The 27185-nt window shown below is 43.2% G+C and overlaps 2 protein-coding genes across 2 annotated transcripts; both read right to left on the reverse strand.

The window, feature by feature from the left end:
- Positions 1-14486: 14486 nt before the first annotated feature.
- LOC306971922 (interferon-induced transmembrane protein 5-like) lies at positions 14487-19504 on the reverse strand (the record flags this gene model as incomplete). Its single annotated transcript, XM_079568361.1, has 2 exons — positions 14487-14723; positions 19298-19504. 2 exons carry the CDS (start codon positions 19502-19504, stop codon positions 14487-14489), a joined length of 444 nt encoding a protein of 147 aa, XP_079424487.1.
- Positions 19505-21383: 1879 nt separating this feature from the next.
- Positions 21384-25428, reverse strand: LOC306971923 (dispanin subfamily A member 2b-like; the record flags this gene model as incomplete). Its single annotated transcript, XM_079568362.1, has 3 exons — positions 21384-21584; positions 24391-24637; positions 25424-25428. 3 exons carry the CDS (start codon positions 25426-25428, stop codon positions 21417-21419), a joined length of 420 nt encoding a protein of 139 aa, XP_079424488.1. The 3' UTR covers positions 21384-21416.
- Between the last annotated feature and the right edge of the window lie 1757 nt (positions 25429-27185).

A 27185-nucleotide genomic window follows, 5' to 3' on the forward strand; every position in this document is an offset into this window, starting at 1 on the left:
TAAAGAATTTCATTATTAAATACTTTTACTTTTTACTTATAAAGTACATTTTACTTTTACTTAAAGCTACACCGCGTAGGATTTTACCCAAAAAATAAAACTGAAATACAAGCATTTATTATATGACAGATATTTTCATAAATATTGAAAAATGTCTCAAATGCACAAACAAATATGTGTTTTTGCTGTGAGTGGCTCAGCTCTAAGACATGACTAGCTTTACCGGGAGTGGGTCCGTCTCCAGCTCGTCTCCATGGAGATGTCGAGTAAAGTCAGCAGAATTTGACATTTAAACAGGTTAGGTTCACATCCAAATCCATAATTTGATTACCCACTGCACAAATAGCAATTTCACTGTTGAGCTGGTCATTAGGGGCATGTTTATTACAGAAAGTTACGCAGTGTGCCTTTAAGTAGCCTAAATTTAAGTAAGAATATTGAGTACTCGGGGTTACGAGGTTAATATATCGTGTCATCGCCCCCCAGCAAGTTACCATATATCCATTGAAGACTATATATATATATATATATATATCTTTTTGTATAGGTTTATTTGGTCGGGGCAGTGCATGTTAATGAATACACATGGGTCTCATGCCTGTAAACACACCAAACCACCTTGGGCTCTTTTCCATCCGTCGTCCCCTATGCACACTCTCAAACATCCTGGCCTATTGTACATGTTTTTAGTGGTCGGGGAAACCTGCGCAGACACGAGGACAACATGCAATATCCACACCGAAAGGGGGAATTGAACCTGGGACCTTCTAGCTGTGATGCAAGCGCACTAACCACTGTACAGACATTTGAATCCAGGCATACTTTCAACTTAGGCTAGTTCTTATGTCTTTTCATCAATGTATCTGCCCAGGTTTAAGTTTGCGTTTGTGTGTGGATGGTGTTGCGCGTCTTGAACACAAGGGGGCAGCATCAGAATACGGAGAGAAGAAATGAGGAGGTGATGATGAGGGCTTGGACTTAAACTATGTCAACTTAACTGCACTATAAAGGAATGAAGTCATCTCTAATTGAAATGAATATGTGTATTTACTGTCGTGGAACATAAAAATCCAGCCTTTCATGAAATGGACACTTCACTTGCAAAACGGTTATATAAGTAATACCGCAGGCTTTATCCAAATTAAACTAAACTAACTCAAATGTTTATGTTGGTGTCAAGTATAACGAACATGCTTTTATTTTCACGTTTTGTTTAGTGGGGAGAGACTTCCACATGTCTCAACACTGTGGAGAGTTCTCTGATGACCCAGTGGTTAGATGCATCGCAGGTGAAGATGAGAGGGTGAACAAAGCTCTTCAGGTGATGGAGGAAGGCGAAGGCAAGTTCATTTATACTGCACATTTCACACACAAGGCAACTCAATCTGCCTCAAGTGATGGAACAAGGGCTGTTGACAGAGTTGCTGATAGATAGATAGATAGATAGATAGATAGATAGATAGATAGATAGATAGATAGATAGATAGATAGATAGATAGATAGATAGATAGATAGATAGATAGATAGATAGATAGATAGATAGATAGATAGATAGATAGATAGATAGATAGATAGATAGACTGTAGGTAGAATGTAGGTAGAAAAGCGCTATATAAGTTGAGACCATTTACATAGATAGAGAGTTTATTCTATTTTTCATTATAGTGAGTTTGTTAAAAAATGTGGAACATTATGACACAATGAATTATGCATTTTGAACTGTAGTATTATTACAAAGTGTAGCTTAACAAGGCCCATATATATATATATATATATAAAAAAAATAAAAACTCTTCCTCACCCTCCGCGGGCGGTCTCTCTTTTTCCTCCTGCTCGGGTCCTCTACCAGAGGCCTGGGAGCTTGAGGGTTCTGCGCAGTATCTTTGCTGTTCCTAGAACTGCACTTTTCTGGACCGAGATGTCTGATGTATTTCCTGGGATCTGCTGGAGCCACTCCTCCAGTTTGGGGGTCACTGCCCCGAGTGCCCCAACGACCACGGGCACCACTGATGCCTTCACCCTCCAGGTTTTCTCCAGCTCTTCTCTGAGCCCCTGGTATTTCTCTAGTTTCTCGTGTTCCTTTTTCCTGATGTTGAAGTCGCTTGGTATTGCTATGTCGATCACAACGGCTTTCCTCTGCTCTTTGTCCACCACCACAATGTCCGGTTGGTTCGCCATTACCATTTTGTCCGTCTGTATCTGGAAGTCCCACAGGATCTTGGCTCGGTCGTTCTCCACCACCTTTGGAGGTGTTTCCCACTTTGACCTTGGGGTTTCCAGCCCATATTCTGCACAGATGTTCCTGTACACTATACCAGCCACTTGGTTATGGCGCTCCATGTAAGCTTTCCCTGCCAGCATCTTACACCCTGCAGTTATGTGCTGGATTGTCTCATTGGCCTCTTTGCACAGTCTACACCTGGGGTCTTGTCTGGTGTGGTAGATCTGGGCCTCTATTGCTCTGGTGCTCAAGGCCTGCTCCTGTGCAGCCATGATGAGTGCCTCTGTGCTGTCCTTTAGTCCGGCTCTGTCTAGCCATTGGTAGGATTTCTGTATATCCGCCACTTCAGTTATGTTTCGGTGGTACATGCCGTGTAGGGGCTTGTCCTCCCATGACGGGACCTCCAGCACCTCATCTTCTGTTCCCCATTGTCTGAGACATTCACTGAGCACGTCATCTGTCGGAGCCTTGTCCTTGATGTACTTATGGATCTTGGATGTTTCATCCTGGATAGTGGCTCTCACACTCACTAGTCCTCGGCCTCCTTCCTTACGGCTAGCGTACAGTCTCAGGGGGCTGGATTTGGGGTGGAACCCTCCGTGCATGGTTAGGAGCTTTCGCGTCTTAACATCTGTGCTCTGTATCTCATCCTTTGGCCAGCTTATTATTCCTGCAGGGTATCTGATTACTGGTAGGGCGTAGCTGTTTATTGCCCGGGACTTGTTCTTGCCATTGAGCTGGCTTCTTAGGACCTGCCTTACTCGTTGGAGGTATTTGGCCGTAGCCGCTTTCCTTGTCACCTCTTCGAGGTTGCCATTTGCTTGTGGGATTCCGAGGTACTTGTAACTGTCCTCAATGTCTGCTATTGTTCCTTCTGGGAGTGAGACCCCTTCTGTGTGGACTACCTTCCCTCTCTTAGTCACCATCCGACCACACTTCTCTAGTCCGAATGACATCCCAATGTCTGCACTGTATATCCGGGTGGTATGGATCAGTGAGTCGATGTCTCGCTCATTCTTAGCGTACAGCTTGATGTCATCCATGTAGAGGAGGTGACTGATGGTGGCCCCGTTCCTGAGTCGGTATCCATAGCCAGTCTTGTTGATTATTTGGCTGAGGGGGTTCAGACCTATGCAGAACAGCAGTGGGGACAGGGCGTCTCCTTGGAATATGCCACATTTGATGGAGACTTGTGCAAGTGGCTTGCCATTGGCTTCAAGGGTGGTTTTCCACAACCTCATCGAGTTTGCAATGAAGGCTCTTAGAGTCCTGTTGATGTTGTATAGCTCCAGGCATTCAATGATCCAAGTATGTGGCATTGAGTCGTAGGCTTTCTTGTAATCAATCCAGGCAGTGCTCAGGTTAGTGTGTCGGGTTCTGCAGTCTCGAGCGACTGTTCTGTCGACCAGGAGCTGGTGTTTGGCACCTCTGGTATCTTTACCGATTCCCTTCTGAGCTGTGCTCATGTATTGATCCATGTGCTTACTTATCTTAGCCGCTATGGTGCCGGACATGAGCTTCCACGTTGTGGAGAGGCAGGTTATTGGCCGATAGTTGGATGGGACTGTACCCTTTGAGGGATCCTTCAGGATCAGGATTGTGCGCCCTTCGGTTAACCATTCAGGGTGATTCCCATCCCTCAGCAGCTGGTTCATTTGCGCTGCCAAGCGCTCATGGAGAGCCGTGAGTTTCTTAAGCCAGTAGGCGTGTATCATGTCAGGGCCTGGTGCTGTCCAATTTTTCATACCTGAGGCTCTTTCTTGGACGTCTGCCACTGTGATGGTAACTGGATTCTGTTCAGGGAGGTTGCTGTGGTCCTCTCTCAGAGCCACCAGCCACTGTGCATCACTGTTGTGTGCTGCCTCCTTCTCCCATATGCCTTTCCAGTACTGTTCAGTTTCCAGCCTTGGTGGGTCTGCTCTGTTATTGTTACCCTGCCACTGAGCGTACACTTTCGCTGGTTGAGTTGCGAACAGACGATTTACTCGTCTGGCTTCGTTGTCTCTCGTGTATCTCTTTAGACGGCTGGCCAAGGCTTGGAGCCTTTGTTTGGCAGTTTCCAATGCTTCAGGTATGGGCATCTGGCTGTACCTTTTGGGTACTTGCTTTTTCATTGCACCTTTCAAGGCCTCTGTCAATTGACTCACTTCCCTCCGTGCTGCCTTGATGTTATCCTCCAGCCTTCTTTTCCATGGTGGGTATTTCATCTCATGGTTGCTCTTCCGATAGCCAAGCGTCTCTAGGATCACTGCTGCTGTGGAGTATATCAGCTCATTGGTTTCAGTGATGGTTGATGTAGGAATTGCTCTCAGAGCTGCATTCACATCTTTTAGGAGACTTTCTGACAGTACTTCTCTTATCCATCCATCCATCCATTTTCTTCCGCTTTATCCGGGGCCGGGTCGCGGGGGCAGCAGTCTCAGCAGAGATGCCCAAACTTCCCGATCCACACACACCTCCTCCAGCTGTTCTGGGGGGACCCCGAGGCGACACCAGGCCAGCTCGGAGACATAGTCCCACCACCGTGTCCTGGGCCTTCCACGAGGCCTTGTCCCACTAGGACATGCCTGGAACACCTCCCGCGGGAGGCGACCAGGAGGCATCCGAAACAGATGCCCGAGCCACCTCAGCTGGCTCCTTTCGACGTGAAGGAGCAGCGACTCTACTCCGAGCTCCTCCCGGGTAACTGAGCTCCTCACCCGATCTCGGAGGGTGCGCCCAGCCACCCTGCGAAGGAAACTCATTTCGGCCGCTTGTATTCGCGATCTTGTCCTTTCGGTCATGACCCAAATCTCATGACCATAGGTGAGGGTGGGAACGTAGATCGATCGGTAAATCGAGAGCTTTGCCCTCCGACTCAGCTCCCTCTTCACCACGACAGACCGATACAGCGACCGCATCACTGCTGACGCCGCACCGATCCGTCTATCGATCTCACGCTCCATCCGTCCCCCACTCGTGAACAAGACCCCGAGATACTTGAACTCCTCCACTTGAGGCAAGGACTCCCCACCGACCCGAAGAGGGGAAGCCACCTTTTTCCGGTGGAGAACCATGGCCTCGGATTTGGAGGTGCTGATCCTCATCCCGGCCGCTACACACTCGGCTGCAAACCGCCCCAGTGCGTGCTGAAGGTCCCGGTTCGTTGAAGCCATCAGAACAACATCGTCCGCAAACAGCAGAGATGAAACTCTGAGGCTCCCAAACCGGACACCCTCCGGCCCCTGGCTGCGCCTAGAAATTCTGTCCATAAAAGTAATGAACAGAACCGGTGACAAAGGGCAGCCCTGGCGGAGACCAACACGCACCGGGAACAGGTCTGACTTACTGCCGGCAATGCGAACCAAGCTCCTGCTGCGGTCATACAGGGAACGGACAGCCCTTAGCAGAGGGCCCCGGACCCCATACTCCCGGAGCACCCCCCACAGGGCACCACGAGGGACGCGGTCGAACGCTTTCTCCAGATCCACAAAACACATGTGGACTGGTTGGGCGAACTCCCACGAACCCTCGAGTACCCGATGAAGGGTATAGAGTTGGTCCAGTGTGCCACGACCAGGACGAAAACCGCATTGTTCCTCCTGGATCCGAGGTTCAACTATCGGCCGGATCCTCCTCTCCAGCACCCCGGAATAGACCTTACCGGGGAGGCTAAGGAGGGTGATTCCTCTGTAATTGGAACACACCCTCCGATCCCCCTTTTTAAAGAGAGGGACCACCACCCCGGTCTGCCAATCCAGGGGCACTGTCCCCGACCGCCACGCGATGTTGCAGAGACGTGTCAGCCAAGACAGTCCTACAACATCCAGAGACTTAAGGTACTCAGGGCGAATCTCATCCACCCCCGGAGCCTTGCCACCAAAGAGCTTTCTCACCACCTTGGTGACTTCAGCCCCGGTGATGGGCGAGCCCACCTCCGAGTCCTCAGCCTCCGCTTCCTCATTGGAAGACGTGACGACGGGATTGAGGAGGTCCTCGAAGTACTCCTTCCACCGCCCGACGACATCCCCAGTCGAGGTCAGCAACCCCCCACCCGCACTGTACACAGTGTTGGTGAAGCACTGCTTCCCCCTCCTGAGGCGCCGGATGGTTTGCCAGAATCTCTTCGAGGCCGACCGATAGTCTTCCTCCATGGCCTCCCCGAACTCCTCCCAGACCCGAGTTTTAGCCTCCGCGACCGCACGAGCTGCAGCACGCTTGGCCTGCCGGTACCTCTCAGCTGCCTCAGGAGTCCCACAAGCCAACAAGGCCAGGTAGGACTCCTTCTTCAGCTTGACGGCATCCCTTACTTCCGGGCGCCACCACCGGGTTCGGGGATTGCCGCCGCGACAGGCACCAGAGACCTTACGGCCACAACTACGAGCAGCCGCATCGACAATGGAGGAGGAGAACAGAGTCCACTCTGACTCCATGTCCCCCGCCTCCCCCGGAATCTGGGTGAAGCTCTTCCGGAGGTGGGAGTTGAAGACCCCACTGACAGAGGGATCCACCAGACGTTCCCAGCAGACCCTCACAACACGCTTGGGCCTGCCAGGTCTGACCGGCTTCCTCCCCTGCCAGCGGATCCAGCTCACCACCAGGTGGTGATCGGTTGACAGCTCAGCCCCTCTCTTCACCCGAGTGTCCGAGACACGCGGCCGGAGATCAGATGACACAACTACAAAGTCGATCATCGACCTCCTGCCTAGGGTGTCCTGGTGCCACGTGCACTTATGGACACCCTTGTGCTCGAACATGGTGTTCGTTATGGACAAACTGTGACTAGCACAGAAGTCCAATAACAGAACACCACTCGGGTTCAGATCGGGGAGGCCGTTCTTCCCAATCACCCCCTCCCAGGTCTCACTGTCGTTACCCACGTGGGCGTTGAAGTCCCCCAGCAGAACAATGGAGTCCCCAGTCGGAGCACCATCTAGTACCCCTCCCAGGGACTCCAAGAAGGCCGGGTACTCTGCACCGACGTTGGGCCCGTAGGCCGAAACAACGGTGAGAGACCTGTCCCCGACCCGAAGGCGTAGGGACGCGACCCTCTCGTCCACCGGGGTGAACTCCAACATGTGGCGGCTGAGCTGGGGGGATATGAGCAAACCCACCCCAGCCCGCCGCCTCTCCCCGCGGGCAACTCCAGAAAAATGGAGAGTCCAGCCTCTCTCCAGGAGTTGGGATCCGGAACCCAAGCTGTGCGTGGAGGTGAGCCCGACTATATCTAGTCGGTATCTCTCAACCTCCCGCACAAGCTCAGGCTCCTTCCCCCCCAGTGAGGTGACGTTCCATGTCCCGAACGCCAGAAGCTGTGCATGCGGACCAGGTCGTCGAGGCACCTGCCTCTGACTGCCACCCAGTCCTCTCCGCACCCGACCCCTACGGATCCCTCTGCGGGTGGTGGGTCCACAGGAGGGCGGGCCCACGTCGTCCCTTCGGGCTGGGCCCGGCCGGGCCCCGTGGGCAGAGACCCGGCCACCAGACGCTCGCGTTCGGGCCCCAACCCCAGGTCTGGCTCCAGGGTGGGGCCCCGGCTGCGCCATGCCGGGCGACGTCACGGTCCTTGAATATTGTACGTCCATAGTGAGAGGAGACTTTCTGACAGTACTTCTCTTAGCCTCTGTAATTATATATATATATAATATATATATATATATATATATATATATATATATATATATATATATATATATATATATATATAAAACTTCATGCATTTAGTACAATGTAATGTGCTATCTAATAATCTGTAATAACTTGTACTTGTACCTGTGTTGTACAAAATGCAATAAAGTGCATTTTATATAATAAAACCTTAGGGGTTAGGTCTTATACCATACCTTAAACCAGTGTTTTTCAACCAGGGTTACGGGGACCCCTTGGGGTACTTGAGCACTTGGCATGGAGTACTTGGAATTACCTCAGATTTAAAAAGGAGGTGAAAGTGAGTAGTTTCAATATTACTTTCAAAGAAAAGTTAGTTTTAATTATGATTTTGAGTAAAAGGCTTGAGTTTGAGAGTATTTTAGCTATATTTTGAATGTAACGCTGTACTAAATACTGAATAATCTATGTTTAGTTGCTTAATTTGTTAAGATTTTGGCAGGATCTTTGAGTTAGGGGGTACTTGGACTATAAATTAATGCCTCAAGGGGTACATGGGACAAAACAGGTTGGGAGCCACTGCCCTAAAGCACAACATCATTTCATTGGATTGTTATTATTATATATTTAGAAATTTGGCAGGTGTAGAAAGTGTTTACAGTATAGCTTGAATAAATAGCATCAGCCGCATTACTCTGGTTTGTATCCAGTAGCTCCTCTAACATGCACCACATTGCACTGCACTAATAAATAGCTTCCTAAAGCGCAGTGCGATGCCCCTCCCTGTGCTCCCTCAGCCCAGAGCCTGTAATCCAGAGTGACCCCAAACATCTGCGAGCGTTTCCCTCCCAACCGCAGCAGCAAAATAGAAAGTCGGGCTGTGGAGGCTGTGATTTTGTAGTTTAAATAGAGACGCCAGTTTAGCAGAGGCGGCTAATGTCAGGGCAGTGCAGAGTGGGAGGTCCAAGTGCACAGGTCTGCAGAGTCACTCCAGAGGCCAGACTTCAAGAACATCCTCACCACCAGGATGAGGGGTACGTGCAGCTCTCCTGCCTCGCAACACCAAGGTCTCGGGTTCTATTCCAGGACCTGGCCTTTCAGAGTGGAGTCTGTGTGTTCTCTCCAAGTGGTGTCCTGGTTCTGGTGTCCAGTGGTGCATTCATCACTATCTTACATTTTTTTGGCTAGAAAATACAAAATTGATGTAAAACAGCTGAAACAAAATATCAAGTGTCACTTCCAAATTTCTCCTGCCCATGTCACAGCAGTGAAGCTGTGGCGAGTGTTTTTACTTCGCGATGAAAGGATTAACCTCTTAGCGTAATTTCTCCAGTTCAGCTTTATACAAAGCTACTCGACTGGTGCTGAGAGCCTCTAGGCCAGGGCAACGTCTCATTTGAAAGCTAAGACCTTTAAAGATATCTTTTTCCACATTTTGTTGCTGTGTTGCCATCACTTTGACTTTTTATTCTGTCACTTTTTTATGGCATTTTTGTCAAATTTTTCATCACTGTTTTTTGTTGCTGTTTTGACGTTTGTCAAGAAGTTTTCAGATTTGGGTAAAGCCAAACTGGGGAAAATGTGGTCGGCTCAGGTGGGGGTTCAGAGCTTAAAGGAACAGGCCACCGTTTTTACATACTGAGATATATCCTTACTTGAGCTTAGACGAGTTGATGCGTACCTGTCTGGTCTTTGAGACCAAAGATGCTGTTAGCATTTGGCCTCTCCCAGTATATTCCTAAAGCTCCAAACAGCGTGAAGTTTGAAGCGACCATTCTCTTCCACGGGCACAAAGACCAGACAGGTACATATCAACTCGTCTAAGCTCAGGCAAGAGCATATCACAGTATGGAAACGCGGTGGCCTGTTAGAAAGAGATTGAGAGGTGAGGAAAGCATTTCCTGGATATGCACGACCATAGGAAGAAGTTCTTGGGAAAAGGTTTTTGAGGAGCTGTCGCCACAATACTAAGAATAGCCACTTGTGTAGATTCATAGATTACTCAAAGATGCGCTAGTGGCTCGAAACACTGCTCCAGGTATGTCTATGATACATTGTAACATGGCAAAAAGTTCCAAAAAGTAATTCCTACTTTTATACTACATTTTAGAGCCTTACTTCTACTCCATGACAATTTAACTAGATTAAAAGTAAAAATATTTTCAACTGTGGAATTTAGTTTTGTATTGTCTTCCCTGTGAGTCGGTGAATCTAAAATCTGCATGAACATAAAAGCTGGAAACATTAACCTCTTAAACCCCGCATGAATTGAGGGAACCAAGCACATTTTCTCCAGCTTGGCTTTACCCAAATCTTAAAGCAAAAAAGTGGCAAAAGTGCGACAAAACGGTGCAGGAAATGCAACAATAACACAATTTTAAAAAAGGACTGAAAACAAGAAAAAACGAGTGATGAAAAAGCAACAAAAAATCAACAAGAACGCCGCGACAGAGCGACAAAAAGTTGATGAAAATGTGACCAAAACAGCACCAACAATGTGACAAAAAAAGCTACAGGTAGGTCTTAGCTTTCAAATGAGGCGTTATTCTGGCCTATAAGCTGTAAACTCCAGTCGAGAAGCTTTTAGATTGGAGAAAATGTGCTTAAAGTGGGGGGTAAGAGGTTAAATATTATTTTTATTTTATTATTGTCCATTTCTGTAAACTTCATTTGAGAAACACTAACATGACCCGCACTGCAGAGAGTTCAAAGTCATGGCTTCTGTACAGTGGACGCCCTGCCCAAAAAAACCTTGATGTTCCCTATATAATCTCTACAGCTGCAAAACACCCATCCCTCGAGTTTCCCTTTGCCTTGAACCTCCCAGAGTCCACCCTGTGATCTGGCTTCACTCACCGCAGCAGCAGCAAGACATTTTTCAAAACGCAGGCAATGACAGACTTACAGATCATAATTTGAACATTTAAAGGTATTATCCTCAAGTTTATTTACCTCAAACACAAGAGGTGCACAGTCAACACAAAACAAAAGAAGTTAAAGATGCAAAATAAAGCAGATACATAAACAATATTACAGGTGGAAAGACAGTCTTTTTTTTTTAGCGTATCACAAATCGTTAGTCCAAACTCATTCCTATAACTTTCCCAATGCATTTCTAACATCTCAGTTCTTCACAGGGATGAGCTTGTGAGCAGTGTTGGGCAGATTCATCTGTAAAAGTAAACCAACTAGTGATTACTCTGTCTAAAAGTATTTACCGTAATATCTGGACAATAAGCTGTTGTTTTCTCACCCTTTGAACCTTGCATCTTATAATCAGGTGCACTCAATAGTCCGAACATTACGGTACTTTATTTTAAAAGTAATCTGAGTTACTGCAAGTCTGTTTAGGTCCTGCAAACCAACATCTGACCTCAATTTTCTTTCCTTTTGACGAGATAAACTCAAAAAAGAAAACACAGATTTTTCACCCTCAATCTTCATGCTACATTTGTTTTTCTTCTCTCCTTCAAGCAGTACTTTACGGTACTTACACCTCAGATTAATGGTGTCACTGATGCATCATGAACTGATGTTTTTAGCTGTCAATACATTACGAAAAAGTACACTAGAAAAACGCATCAACTCATCTAAGCTCAGGTAAGAACATATCTCAGTGTGGAAAAAACGGTGGCAGTTACAGGTATGACCTGAGGTGGCAGTAGTGAGCATAAAATGGCCGACTTGCATGTATTGTAGCCCCTTTAACCTCTTAACCTCTGGGGCGACGGCGGCGCAGTTGGTAAAGCGGGTCATCTCGTGATCGGAAGGTCGTGGGTTCGAATCCCAGCTCGCACACATGCACACAGTCGTTGTGTCCTTGGGCAAGACACTTCACCCTACTTGCCTCCAGTGTCTGCGTACATTGAGTGAATGGGTGACTAGGTCCTTACTGTAAAGCACTTTGGGCCTGATAAAGGTAGAAAAGCACTTTATAAGTTGAGTCCATTTACAATTTAAGCCCTGCATTAACCAAATGCATTTTCTAAAATAAACAGATCTTTTTCCATCGCCGTTGCCTTGTTGTTTTTGACATTTCTTTTCTTTTTGTGGCGTTTTTGTCACTTTTTCGTCACTTTTCTGTCACTCTTGAGTGGCATCTTTGTTGCATATTCGTCACTTCTTTTCGTCTCTCTTTTGTTGCGTTTTTATCACTTCGTTGTCACGTTTTTGTTTCTCTTTTGTTGCGTTTTCATCCTCATTTTCGTCGCTATTTTGACACTTTGTTAAAGACACTTTTAGATTTGGGTAAAGCCAAACTTGGTTCAGGTGGGAGTTAAGAGGTTAACCAAGCGCATTTCTCCAGATCGACATTTCAAAAAGCAATGAAAAAGCAAAAAAAAACACAAAAAAACACAAAACGCCGACAAAAACAGTAACAAAATCACGGCGACAAATGACAAAAAAGTTACAATCCCTTTTGCAGGTCTTAGCTTTCAAATGAGGCATTACACTGTTGCTTTCCAGTTGAGAAGCTGTTAGATTTGGATGAAACCGAACTGGAGGAAATGCGCTTGGATCAGGTGGGGGTTAAGAGGTTAACATGTCATTGACTACAGGTTCAGGAGCAGCAACCACTCCTGCCTTCGTCTAACCACGCCTTTAACTGCCAGGATGCCCTATTTGTACCAGCCATGCCCATCATATAAGGTTTGTCTGACCCTGTAGCCCCGCCCTCCCTCCTGTTATGTCAATGTTATCTTTCAGGGCTGGGTTTTCTTCTGGAGAACTGCACCTGAGACGGACCCCATAGTCTCACTCAGCCATCCTCATTATCTAACCTTTAATAACTTCTGAATCACACTGTGGCATAATCCTCTTATATTACTGGATTACTTAGTTCTTTCCTTTCTGCCCAACACTGTTTGTCACCACGATACACAACCTTCTAACCCACAAGTTCACCATTGATAAAAATGCTTTGTAATCACATGCACAGGAAAACAAAGGACAAAATGGACAATTCAAATGTAATTCCACAACTTCTACACTCAAAAAAATGTTAATAACTACACAAATATCAAGCAAAACATTGGCGGATGAAGCACTGACCTTGATACACAGCGGTCACAGTGTCATGCTTGATTTATATGACTTAAATATAATAAATAGTAACAGATATTGGGTCTTTTTTTTATGTTTGCACAATAGAAAGTTATTTAAGATGGCAAGTGTTGAAGTGTGCAGTCCATCTCTATGTATCGCCTGTTACTTTTGGGCTGTTATGGTTGCAAAAACATGGATTAAAAATATGAGGAATAGAGTATTTTTTTTAACATCCCATAGTTTATCCAAAATGCAGAAGAAAATGTGTAAACAACCGTATTATGGTTCGCTAGTTATTCTTCCAAACATCCCTCAGCAGACTGCCTGGCTCCTTCTGTGCAATTTAGTCTATTGTTGTAAACTTTATGTGTTGTTATAAATAAAACAACAAGACAGCCTGAAAGTACTTTTACACATGAAATAATACTAACAAGTTGTTTTGAGCCACTTGAAAATCATGAGACTGCATGCCATCGATTTCCTGTAATAACTGAAATTATAATTAATCCTTTATCCTTAAGGACTTGTTCAATCTCACGGGCGCGATTGTGTTTGGTTGAAAATCTACGGCAAACCACGATCACTAAGAAGCAACAACTGGGAACATTTTGGGGCTGGGACAAAATATCGGATCGGATCGCAATACCAAGTATCGATGCTTTATGAGGTATCGCAACACTTTCGATACTTGTGTTTGGAGGTATCTTTATCATGCTCTCCAGTAACAGTTAGGCAGCACTTAAAGGAACAGGCCACCATTTTTACATACTGAAAAATGCTCTTACCTGAGCTTAGACGAGTTGATGCGTACCTGTCTGGTCTTTATGCGTGCGCTCAGTCACGCAAAAAGACCAAAGATGTTGCTAGCATTGGCCTCTCCCAGTATATTCCTATGGCTCCAAATGGGGGTGAAGTTGGAAGCTTCCACGCTCTTCCACAGGCACAAAGACCAGGCAGGTACGTATCAACTCGTCTAAGCTCAGGTATGGAAAAACGGTGGCTTGTTCCTTTAATGCACTCACTGCTTTTCAATCTTAACACATCAATAAATGTCATTTGGTTTATAAACTTTGGACACTTGACTTTTCTTTTTACAGATTTTAAGGTAAACATATAACTTATCATAATTACTTAATGTATCGGAATCGGCCCCTGAGTATCGTGATATGAGTCGAATCGTACCGGTCCTCAAAAATATACTTAGATTTTTATGTTTCTTTCAAAAACTGCTTCTCTTTGGAGCTGAACAATATGTAAGAAACAATATAGATATTAGAAAACTGTCCTGATGACGATTTTATTGCAAATCGTAAGAAATTTGTTTTTTCCAACCAATAGTGTCGAAGCAAGACTAAGACAAATACTAAATCGGGAGCAAAACAAGGCAAAACTCCAACTAAATTAAAAAAAATAATAAGAAACAAAACTGAACTTTTGAAAAAGATTTCAGTCTGTGCTAGCAAAAATCACAGCCAGATGGAAGGCCACTGTGTTGTGATGCACTGTGGCCTCTCGCGATATGCTTATCGCGATAATTGCGATATTTTGGCGTGATATTGTCCAGCCCTACCCTGCACCATCAAATCCTAGTATATGAATTCTCTCCCATTTTCACCAAACGACCTTCTCCTATCTAATCCCTCTCCGTCTGCCAGCTGAAGAGTTTGAGGAAGTTCTGGAATCCGTCCTCCCCGAAGAAGTCGAACGATCCCTGGGTCGTCCCGAGGTGGATCAGGAGCAGCACCAGGATCACGAGGAGGAGCAGAGGGATCAGCATGTTCCAGCCCGCCGCCAGAATGTTGTACCACTTCGCCTTGTCCGAGCACTCCTGGGCCAGCTGCAGGTTCCCCTGGGTCTTCTGGTCACGCGCCTAAACATGGGAGAGCACAGGAGGTTTACAGCAGGAACCGGGACGACCACAGGAGTCAGATATGATGTGTGCAGACCTGACACAAAGTCTTAAAGGGTTCCTAAAGAAGTCCATATTGTGCCTTTATCTGCACAAACCCGAGAGTGCTCTGAATCATCCACAAATCTCTTATCAAATATCGAGGCATTCAACTATTTCACGCTTTTCATCAGCAGAGAGATCCTTTTTCTTTCCCATATTGCTTGAAAATGATGGTCTGCTTAATAAAGTGGAACACCCTTTTTCAGTAGTTTTTCCCGTAACTGGGCTTAACCTGACAACTAATCATCCCAGGTCTCTGAGATTAATGTCAGTGATTCAAAGAGCCCTGAGACACAGTTTCATTAAAAAAAAACTGCTTTTACCTTTTTGACACAAAAATACAATTTGCATAATAATTGGGAACGCAGTGTATAAGGGGGGCTGCAACAAGGGCTGTTCTATAAAAGATTTTACCCAACAAACAAGGGAAGACAAGTAAAGGTCCTTTAAAGACAATTATGTTTTGTCCTTATTTGTTTAAAGTTTGTTTTTCCTACTTTGGACCTCGTTCAGATATGATTCTGTCCAAGTTTTAACCTTTTAATCTCTTAATCCCCACCTGAACCGAGCACATTGGGCATTACCCAAATGTAAACGTTTCTCAAAATAGCGACACAAATTATAAGAAAAGAAGGATGAAAATGCAACGAAAAAGTATAAAAAGTGACCACAAAAAGCCAGAAAGGAGAAACAAATAAGAAATTAAGGGGAGACACTACAGGCAAAACTATTTTTTTTTCAGTTTTCAGGTTTTGGGCCAAATTGGTCTCTGAACATATAAGCTTTCTCCCGGAAACCAAAAATATACCTGATCTTCACAAAAACATGTTTAAATATTGCGCTGATTCAATGGTTGCTCATAGACTTACATGGGACAATGCAATTTCAAGGGCCTTTTTCTCAAAACACATTTTTCTGTCATTGTGGCGACACTATGTCCACGTCAGTCGGACCTAAAGACTTCACATTTTCCAGCCTTGGACTGAACAATATTTGGAAGATTTTTTCAGAGGGATTTTTTATAATTTAATCCATAGCCCCATTTATTGAGTTTTGAATGTCAAAAAATGACAGCTTATTTTGAAACTAAACAAGAAATCCAAAATCCGCTCTGAAAAAGTCTTGGTAACTAATTTATCAATAAAATGAAACCATAAATTTGAATGTAGCTCTATCCATTATTCAGATTTCGTCGCCGAAAAGATGGGAAATTTGGGGCATTTTTAGGCATAAAACACCTCGTTCTTGCATGAAAAGATAAAATGACAGAAAACTTGCAATGTATTTTTTTCTCACATTTATGTCGGTGATCTACAGCAACAGTTTCACATTGATATCTGTAAAGATTTTTTTTTTTTCCTATTCACCTGCAGTGTCTCACCTTAAAAAAACTAAAAAGTGATGAAAGGGAAAGTGAAAAAATTGATGACAACACGGCAAAAAGGCAAGAAAAAAGATCAGAAAGATTTAAGATTAGTTTTGTAGGTCTTAGCTTTGAAATGAGGCCTGGCCTATTGGCAATAAAACTCTCCAGTCCAAAAGCTTTTAGATTTGGGTAAAGCCGAAAAAACACACTCGGTAAAGGCGGGTGGTAAGAGGTTAACTGCATAAAAGTGTTCAGAAGATGAACACAATGCGGCACGTCCTAAAACGTATCAACCTTATTTTCTCTGTACCAGTTTATGATTATTTTTCCCCACAAACAACACAGGTGTCTTTTTACAGTAGTGCTTTTACCTTCCTCCACCCTCTATGGCTGAACATCTTTCTCCAACGACATGAGATTAACTTTGTGTCCTTGGGCAAATGCAGCGTGTGAGAGTGATTGTTCAGAGAGGACATTGGCTCCGATTGGCAGCCATGTTCCCATGAGATTGAAGCTTTATAACACGAAAGGCAAACTGAGAGCTTTGAGGAGATAAGAAAAAAACCTTTTACATTTAAATAACTTCACATTCTGAGTTCGCACAGTGCTTTAAGTGACTCCTCCACGTTTAGGATGCCGTCCTGAGCTGGTCCGTGGACGTGTATATTTTTAAAAGGGTATTTCCATCTGTAAACTCTCTCATTTCTCAGTCACAGAGCGGCCCTCGCCCACTGAAGATACCAATTACGCCATTTTTAACTTCAAGCACCGAAGCACTGTCTATAATTTAAACTCAGGCAAGGAGCGCGGACTGGGATTCAGCTGCAGACAGAAGAGAGGGGGAAAGAATATGCATCCATGGGTATACTGTAGTCACCGGGACTAAAGCTAAACCGTGACTAAGCCAGAAGTTACAGGTGGCATAAAATAAACTGTTGTATGATCAGCGAGACACGTATAATGCTGTGTTCGCTGTGGGTTAGCAAAGAAAACAAAGGAAAAACATGGGACGAGCTGATGATGTCCCTCTCCCTGCAGAGTTATGAGTCCGGTCTGAGGAGAGGTGACTCACAAGCAACAAAAGCACCCAGAATGAAATAAAGGTTTATAATTATTGGGGTGAAAGTTTAGACAATGTGGCTTTAACCAGAAAAGTCTTCAGAATGGAGTCCAAGGCCACAGACAGGAACCTACTGTACTGCACATGTTTTTAGTTCACCTGCTTGACTTCTTCCAGCTACTTCCTGTCACAAGCGATGCATGATGGTGAAGTGCCTGCCTCAAGCTGCTGGCCAAGATTTGATGTGATGAGTGCAGACTTTATCTCACACCCTGGACGGCGTTCCAGTTTTCTTCATCATCAAAAGACCAAGGGCCGGACCCTCCAATTGAAGCAATCGAAGTAAATCATCACTTTCTACATATGCCAGTGTTGTACATCATATACTGGAAAAATGTCCATCGTAAATTAGATAAATTACTAGTACTATTAGTTCAATTTGAGTCGGTTTGAACTAATCTAAGATCAGATAAAAACGCCAATGGAACAAATAGAAATCCCACTGGAAAAAAATATTTATTATTCACTTGAAATTATACAAAATAATCTGACTTAAGAAAAAACTTGCGCTTGTTCCATTGGCAAGAATAGGTTTTATCTGCTTTAAGGCCAGACCAAATCCACTCCATCTTTATATTTAATCTCTTAATTCAAGTAGATTTAAGTCATTTCTTAGTATTCTTAGAGTAGTCTTTTAGGATTATAGCCTATAAGGGTGCTCTGTTAAGACATTTTAAGGAATTGACAGTATTTTTAACATTTCTAGAATACTTTAACAGGCATTTGATCTATGATTTGGGTCATAATATTTCTCAAAATCATCTCGAGGGCCAGAGTTTGATTATGAAGGGCCGGTTTTGGCCCCCGGGCCTGACGTTGCCTACCCCTGTCTTAACCTGTTTCCTGCCGTCCCCCCTGATCAGGGGGCTAGGGTTAGTTAAAGGAACAGGCCATCATTTTTACATATGTTCTTACCTGAGCTTAGACGAGTTGATGAGTACCTGTCTGGTCTTTGTGCGTGCACTCAGTCACGCAAAAGATGTTGTTAGCATTTGGCCTCTCCCAATGTATTCCTATAGCTTCAAACATGGTGAAGTTAGAAGCAACCACGCTCTTCCACGGGCACAAAGACCAGACAGGTACGTATCAACTCGTCTAAGCTCAGGTAAGAACATATCACAGTTTGGAAAAATAAGTTGTGTTTCACTTACACAGATCTCACACATATTTTTAAAAACTAGAAGGTCTTGGCGTTCAAATTAGGTACACACTGGCACATAGGCTGTAAGATCTCCAGTCAATACGCTTTGAGACTTGGATGTAAATCATTGTTAACCCTGTCCCTAACCCCAAACCTAACCCTAAGGTGGCAGTTACTGTAAGTGGTTAACTCCTGCCTTTACTTGTTGCGCTTTTGTAGCCATTTTGTTGCTTTTTCATCACTTTTTTTGTCACCTCTTTTGTTGCTTTTTCTCACTGCCTTTTCATCCTCACTTTTGGATTTGGGTAAAGCCGAACTGGAGACAATGCGCTCGGTTTAGGCTGAGGGTAAGAGGTTAAACGCATCTGTTTGCGTTGGCAATGCAAGTTGAGCTGCATTTTACTTTAGAAGCCTATGTCTCTTTTTTACTCTAGATTTTTTTGAATTTGTTTATATTGTACCTTTTTTCTTATCCCTGTATGAGAAGCACTATGGGCACCTAGTGTTGTAAGTTGACATTGTAACTTTCAATACCCTTTTTTTCAATACCAGTAGTACCTAAACCTTTTTTTTCAAATACCATTCTGGCATTGTTTATACCAGCCCTATTCTCCATTAAATTATGAAAAGTGAACAAACCTTTGTCTTAGATTGAATAGTCAAAACTAGGTAAAGGTCATGAGAATGTTCGGCCCAAATCTTCGTAACCTCATTTCAATATTTTGCTTCGTTGACCACCGGAAAGCTGCATCTACCCAACCTCAATACTGACCAAAACACATCCTCCCGAGTCATTTCCATGCGACTAAAGAGTTCTGTTGTCTCATATTCCCAGAAAGCACAGCCCCATTTTGCACAAACCTCACCTTGATGGAGTAGATGAGGGCCATGAACCCGAGGCAGCAGAAGTTGACGTACAGCGTGTTGCACAGGGACCAGATCAGGTAGTCCCGCGGGGGCTTCTTGGCTCCGCTGCCGTGCATGTTTATCACGGTCGAGCCCGGTTTGCGGCCGGACTTGCAGTTGGTAAGCGGGGTGCAATCGGACGGGAAGTTGTACGAGTGGTTGTCCATGGTCCTCCAAATCTCTCCAAGAATCAAAAATAAAAGCTATGAAATAATGAGGAAACGTCGAGGAAAAGGTCCGTCTGGCTGGGGGAAAAAAGTGGCCCCGGGATGGAGTGGGTTATATTGGCCCGAGGAGAGGGTGGTGACTGGGAGTGGATGCTTTAATATACAGCAAGTCTGTTATTATGTGGCCAGCCCAGAATAGAGACAGACATAGGGACATGTTCGAGAAGGGCAATCAGAAAGTACACGAGATGTTCAAAAATATAGGCCTGCATGCTTTTGAAGATGTATGGGAAATGAACAGCAGAGAAAACATGTATATTTTTTATGTTTAATAGGCTACTGGACCGTGTAAGAAAGGCATTACACTCAATTTGTCACACAAAAGTAAGCTCGCCTTGCACTATGTTGTCCAAATAATTCCTAATACATTGGACTTTATGTAGAATTGGACATAACCTGGTATTTTCAAACAATAAACAGAAATAAACATAAAACTAATAAAATAATGACGTTGCTCAAAGCAGTGTAACAATGCATGCATAGTTCCGGCGGCCATTTTGATTACTGAAGCAGCATTATGCAGGCTAAACTAACTCATGGAAGAGGAAACAGAAAACCTTTTTCATGTCAACAGAGTCTCAGTCTGAGTCAGTGTTTAAGCTGCTCAAGACATTAGCATGCTACCAGTTAGCAACTGTTAACCATTAACAGTTGATTCAATCAACTGCCAATGGCTTCAACATGATAAACACATGTGTGGCTCACATCTATGAACACTGGAGAACAGCTCAGATCTGAGCTCTGTCACAAGTTGCAGCAAAGGTTTGGAGACTGGTTCAGGGCTTTCTCTCGGAGAGGTCGGAGCTGAGCTGTTGAAGCTAAATGCTAACCGGTAGAATGCTAACATCTTAAATACTGACTCACTGGTTTCTTCACATAAACGTGCGTCTCTGGGGCCGTGTTTTTACTGTTATCTTCTCGAGCAATGATTACGAGTACATAAAAATGTCACTGCCAATCAGTTATCTTTCATTTTCATATTAGAGATATTGTTACATGTGGTAGTACTAGATAATGCTACTTCGGTATTCAAAATGGCCACCATAACAACAAAGTTGTATAATAAGAAGTCACATGACTGAAAGGCATGAATACATTTACATTACATTTAGTCCTTGTTGCAGCAGAGAATCATTGATCGGCCACATTTAGTCACCACAAACTCGGGACTGCACAGATCCGATACTGGTATTGGATATTCGAGCCGATACTAGAAAAAATACAATATTGGGTATCGGCTACAAATATCTGATACGGAATCGTTACCAGTTTTGTCTCTCACTGCTTTAAAACACAACTTTCACCGAAAAAACCTAAGTGAATATAGGCGTGCTGGAAGGGTAGAACCTGGGGAATTCAATCGTTAAGTTAGTTTTAACCTCTGCAAACGCATTTTTGATCGTCGCGCAATATCCCGCGGCTAGCAACAGTATGCTAAAGCTAGCTGCAACATGCTAATACTAATGTCAACTAATCGAGACTGGGACAGAAACTATGATTTGATCACCTAAAATAGCATAATAAAAAAAAAGATCAGATAAGTTTATGAATAAATTATCATTAATGTAACCTAAATAGCCGGCCAGATGTTTAATGTAGAAAAGTCCAGTTGTTCTTGGTTAATGTTCTTCTATTACAGTTTATTAAGTGATAGCCTATAATTGATAACAGCTTGACGTTTTGTAGTCTTTAGTTGCTTTATCTGTTTTCCTTTTGCATCATGAAATAACAACAAATCAAGAATGCTACATGATTAAGAAGTACATTTAGGTAAAAGTAACAGCATTCAAAAAGCAAACCAGGTTAACGTTTTCAGCAGATATCATTAAGTAGCACGTTTTCCCCATAGCTCTCAATAATGAATCATATGTGCAATTCGATTCGACAGAACCGCAGCGACTATAATCGCGATGACGACACTGAGACAGAAGAGCACAGTGGAGATGATGTTCAGGGTCCGAGCGGTCGATGCGTAATTGTGGGCAGCTTCTATGTCCCCCAGCACCTTCCTGTCCCGCGCCTGGGCAGAGGAAAGATAAAACAACAAAGTTACTGCATAATACCTACCATAGAAAGATATGTTAGCCACCATTGGCACCCAAAAAATCTGGTACTGAAACATTGTAGAGATTAAACAAAAAATGGGTGGGGAGCCACTCTCACAAGAGCCACGTGCAGCTATTAAAGCTGTTTGGAGATTTGATGAAAAAAGTAAGTCCATAAAGAGTATCTATATGTGAGTGCTATGTGGTATGGTAATACGCTAGATCAGAGCCTATAGTGCATAGATCCCCCCAAATTTCCTTCTAATACAATAGAAAAGACTACAGTTTCAACCATTTTAAAGGGGCTAGATGCAAGTTGGCCATTTTGTGCTCACTACTGCCACCTCTGGTCATGCGTGTAACTGCACTTTCTATATTAAGCTCGTGCATGAAGGCAATTCGGACCTGAAGTAACAGCTTTTTGAGGGAAAGTGCAGGATTTTAGAGGCAGTTGTGGTGAACATGTAGGGGGATGAAAAGACTTAACTTAAACATTTTAAACTCCGTATAGTCCCTTTAAATTAAATGTGCTTATATTCACTTCTCATCATACTGTCAATAAGAAGATGTAGTTTTGTTCTATTTATTTTGCATATACTTGTATATGACATTTTGAACCAGGAAAGTCCCACCTGAACCGAGAGCAATTTCTCCAGTTTGACCAAATCTAAAAGCTTCTTGAAAAAATTGCCAAAATGGGGACAAAAATGAGATGAAAATGAGACAAAAAGGAGGATGAAAATTCAACAAAAGAGTGACAATAAGGTGGCAAAAAGGTGATGATAAAGTGACAAAAAATGCATTAAAAGAGCAACAAAAAAGTGACCCAAAAAAGTGATGAAAGTGCAACAAAAAAAGCCACCATTGAGTAACAAAAAACTGACTAAAAGCAATAAAAATCTGACAAAAGTGCATTAAAAATAGCGAGGAAAATTATCCGTTTAGATGAGTTTTGTAGAGAAAATGCTTGGTTAAGGTGGGGATTAAGAGGATCCCTTTTGCCGGGGAGTCCGGGCCCCAGAGGAAAATCTATTGTACATGTTTTTTAGTGGTAGGGGAAACTTCACACATTTGCTTTCTTTTGTTTTGAAATGTGGATTGTGGATATTTCTGTTTTCTCTGAACCCTACAATCAGAGAATAGAATTTAAAACAGCTCTGCTTGGTGCAAGTCTCTTCATGGTGGAGCAGGTTCTTCAGGGAGGGGTCTCCTGGTGGTTTCCAGAGTACAGACTAAACACGGTGAGGCTGCGTTTCAGTTTCACGCAGCTAAAATCTGGAACAGTCTTCATGAGGACGTGAGACAGACTTCAACTCTGACAATGTTCAAATCCAGGCTTCTTTTAACCCGTGCACAAATGCTGTCATTAATTTATTTTTGTGTTGATGTTTTATTGATTTTTTCTGTTTCTTGCAACTGTGACGCACTTTGAATGACCTTTTGTATGAATTGTGCTCTACAAATAAACTTGCCTTGCCTTATGCAAAATTAGCTTTGTGCTGTGGGCTGAAAACAGTATTGTTCAGGGATCCTAAAGCTGGCATCTTCTAATTCCAGGCTGGGGCGTGTAGGTGTAAATAGATATAAAGGCTTGTAGTTACATTTAGTTAAGTACTTGTGCTGGAACAAACAGATAAACCACACAAAACCTTTTGAAATAGGTCAGCAAGAAGAACGAGATTCTGAAAACCTGCTGAACCTGTTTGTCGGCATCATTCAGTGTGCCGATGTGCTCAAATGTTAACCCCATAACTGAGCTCTCCAGTTTGGCTTTACCCAAATCGAAAATGGAGCTTGCACATAGGCAAGTGCAACGTTTCATTTGAAAGCTATGACCTAGCAGATCATAACTCTTTTTGTTGGGTTGTTGTCACATTATTGAAGAGTTTTCGTCTCTGTGTTGTCTCTTTTTTGTGTATTTATCTCGCTTTTTTGCTGCCTTTTCGTTACATTTATGTCACTTTTTTGGTTGCATTTTCATCCTTGTTTTCTTCTCATTTTTATGCTTTTTCCAAGAAGCTTTTAGATTCGGGTAAAGCCAAACTGGATAAAATGTGCTCAGTTCAGGTGGGGGTTAATAGGTTAAAGGGATATTTCAGGATTTTTTACATAGGGCCTCATTTCCTAGTCATCCAGAGTGTTGCTGATTTCTGGAGATGTATTTTTTTTATATTTGAAGAGTTACGTGGCGCTAGGCTAGTGCTAGGCTAGTGCATTTCTATGGTATCAGCTAGCCTGCATTAAAGACAGTCTGACCCGCTCCACAGTGCACCTGAGGCAAATCCCTTATAACGCCAGACTAACCACATAAATGTCAGTGTTGATAGAATAATTCTAACCATTTTGCATTTAAAAGAACTTATATTTGAGCAGCATCAGCTTCGTGGTTGTATAAGCTACGCAGCGGCGGAGGGATCTGCTAGAAAATAGTCCCTCAAAATGCGATCATTTATGTGATGCAAGGTCAGTTATATTCCAAAAATGATTCTAACAACACAGACATATGGTTAATCTGGCGGAGTCTGACTGTGGAGCGGGTCAGACTGTTTTTAATGCAGGCTAGCTGATACCATAGAAATGTGCTAGCCTTGCATTAGCCTAGCGCCACGAAACTCTTCAAATATAAAAACTGCATGAATTACAAAAAACAAAAAAAATCTGCAGAAATCAGCAACACTCTGGATAACAAGGAAATGAGGCCCTATGTCAAATATCCTGAAATATCCCTTTAAATCTCAAAGTCATAAATAGATTAGAATCCTTTATTTGAGCAGTACTGACCTTGACGGAGTGTATGAGTGCGGCCAGTCCCAGGCAGCAGGGGTTGTAGTAGACGAAGCAGAGCAGCGACCAAACGAAGTGGTCCTTGGGCATCTCCCGGTGGACCTCCAGGCTTGCGTACTGGAACTGTCCCACGTTCGGATACAGGTTCCCGCTCGGTAATAGGACATTGTCCGGCCGGGCGCTCATTCTGCTGTAGTCGTGGTGAGTGTAGTCGCAGTTGTAGTAAGAGTATCTTGTGCCTCTGCTGCAGGTATGAGAGATACAGGAAACGTTCTATTTATATGCCCCACAGGTGTTTAGTTTCATTTATCCTGAAAGGGCTGGGCTTTCATTGTTTAGTGTTTGTACAAGTGATCAAGGGCTGATATGTTCCAGGTATTTGAAACTGAAATCTTTTTTTCCCTCCTACAGCCTATACCGGGGTAGGCAACGTCAGGCATGAGGGCCAAATCCGGGCCTCCAACATAGAAGCTCTGGCCCTCAGGATTATTTGAATGATTTTGAGGATAATATCTGAGGTCAAATGCCTGTTTCTCTACAAATGTGCAAAATACAGTCAAGTCTTTCAAAAAATTCTAAACAAAACACCCAGCTAGGTCATGTATAGGGCTGGGTCAATATCTGAACGATGCTTTATCTGATATCTATCCTCAAATAGGTGTCGTCTGGAACCAGAAAACAGAACAATAATGTGTGGAAGATCTGCACATTTACAATAGTTCATCTCCACTGACAGGAAATGTGGGAAAAGGGGGGAATAATTTGGAGGGAAATGTGGATAAAAAATAAGGGAAAATCTTGTAAAAATTGTTTTGGGGAAAAAACGGAGCAAAAATAGGGAATTAATTTGGGAAAATTAGTCAGAAGGAAAAACAATTGTGAAAACAAGAAAAAAAAAATGGGAAAAAACAGGAAATTTAAAAGATTGGGTGACATGGGGCAAACCGATTGAAAAAAATGGGAAAAACAAATCATTTGACTTGAGCTGAAACAACAAAATCACTTCTGTTAATGTTGTCCCTGGACTAACGGCATCACAGCCTGTTTTTTTTTTTTTGGGGGGGGGGGTTCGGTGCCTGCTTTAGATATCAGAATGGTGTTTTTTAACCGTATGGTCATAATCATGTGTAGAAAAGCACTGTGAGTAACTGAGTAATTGTCTGAGCGAAAAAAGTCTGATTTATTTCCAATGACGCCATAAATTGTGTGAAATAAAACATAAACTCATTTGGAAATTGTGATTTTTCCACAGAAAGTGCCAAGAAAATGTCAGATAATAAAGAAACACAAAATAATTATAAAGAACAAGGTGCATGAGATGAACTGCATCTCTTTTATAGATCAAGATTAAGCATTGGCCGCTTACATATTTACTCACAGTGGAGAAAATAACAATTATTTTTACTCAAGTAAGAGTACAGATACTTCAATATAATTTTACTCAAGTAGAAGTAAAACGTACCGTATGATAAATTTATTCCAAGAAGCACTGTTTCTTAAAAAAGTTGCTGTAACTGAGTACTGCCCGAATAATGTTTTTTATTTATTTATTTACAGTCTGTGATCCCTGCGCGCGCATAATCAGTTGTAAAAGCCGACAGTGCCATCTGCTGGTCAGGTTGAAACATGGTGTAAGAAACGTTTTGAGCAATAAATGTGAACAATTCATTTGCAGCTTAACACTAACATCAAATCCAATAGTTTTTCCTTTTTCTGTTCTTTTTTTCTTTGTTAAAAGGGTTTTGTTTTTTTTAACGTGGACGCAGTAAAAGCTTACGGCACCTGGTATTCCCAGGCGGTCTCCCATCCAAGTACTAACCAGGCCCGACCCTGCTTAGCTTCCGAGATCGGACGAGATCGGGCGTGTTCAGAGTGGTGTGGCCGTAAACGAAGGACGGACACGTGAAATATAGTTTTATATGTAATTTTGCAGTATGTAGTACATTTAAACTATTGAATACGCAACAGATTGGTCATAAATTGGAGAGAGCAGCTGAAGTGTATGTTTCTCAAACTGTGGCGCTTATTTCCATAGCGAGACGCTTCTCTTCGTTTGTACATTTTCAATAAACACATATTACAAATAAATACAATTCTTGTATCATGTTCACTCGTTTACCATCACACCACTCTGAAACATACACTTAAGCTGCTCCCTCTCCCTTATAACAAATATTGAGACTGGGACTTGTTGCAAATATTACATAATGATTGAAGTAGACAACATACTGCGAAATTACATATAAAACCATATTTCTCGGGTCAGTCCTTCGTTTACGGCCACACCACTCTGAACACGCCCGATCTCGTCCGATCTCGGAAGCTAAGCAGGGTCGGGCCTGGTTAGTACTTGGATGGGAGACCGCCTGGGAATACCAGGTGCCGTAAGCTTTTATATTTTTCTACAAAACAGATAAACTTGTTCACAAAGAATAACAAATGTTACTTTTGTAGAGAAATGTAAACAAATAAAAAGAAAGAAACAGTTCTGAACGAAACACTGCCACAAAACAATGGGCTGATGTGTGTTTACCTTATATGACCACAAGATGGCACTGTTGGCCCTCGTACTGTCTTTGAGCTGAATAGCGACAATTTCATTTTAAGCACAATCTGGGAACTTTTTTAGATTCAACCAGAGGTGGGTAGAGCAGCCAAAACATTTACTCCAGTAAGACGCCACTTTGAAATAATTTAAATCAAGTACAAGTATAAACAAAACTTGATATGTTTCTGAAAACACCATAAAAATATACGTACATATTTCTGAAGAAAAGGGGGTTTGAAACACA

Source organism: Gobius niger (assembly GCF_951799975.1).
Source record: "Gobius niger genome assembly, chromosome: 12".
Lineage (NCBI taxonomy): Eukaryota > Metazoa > Chordata > Actinopteri > Gobiiformes > Gobiidae > Gobius > Gobius niger.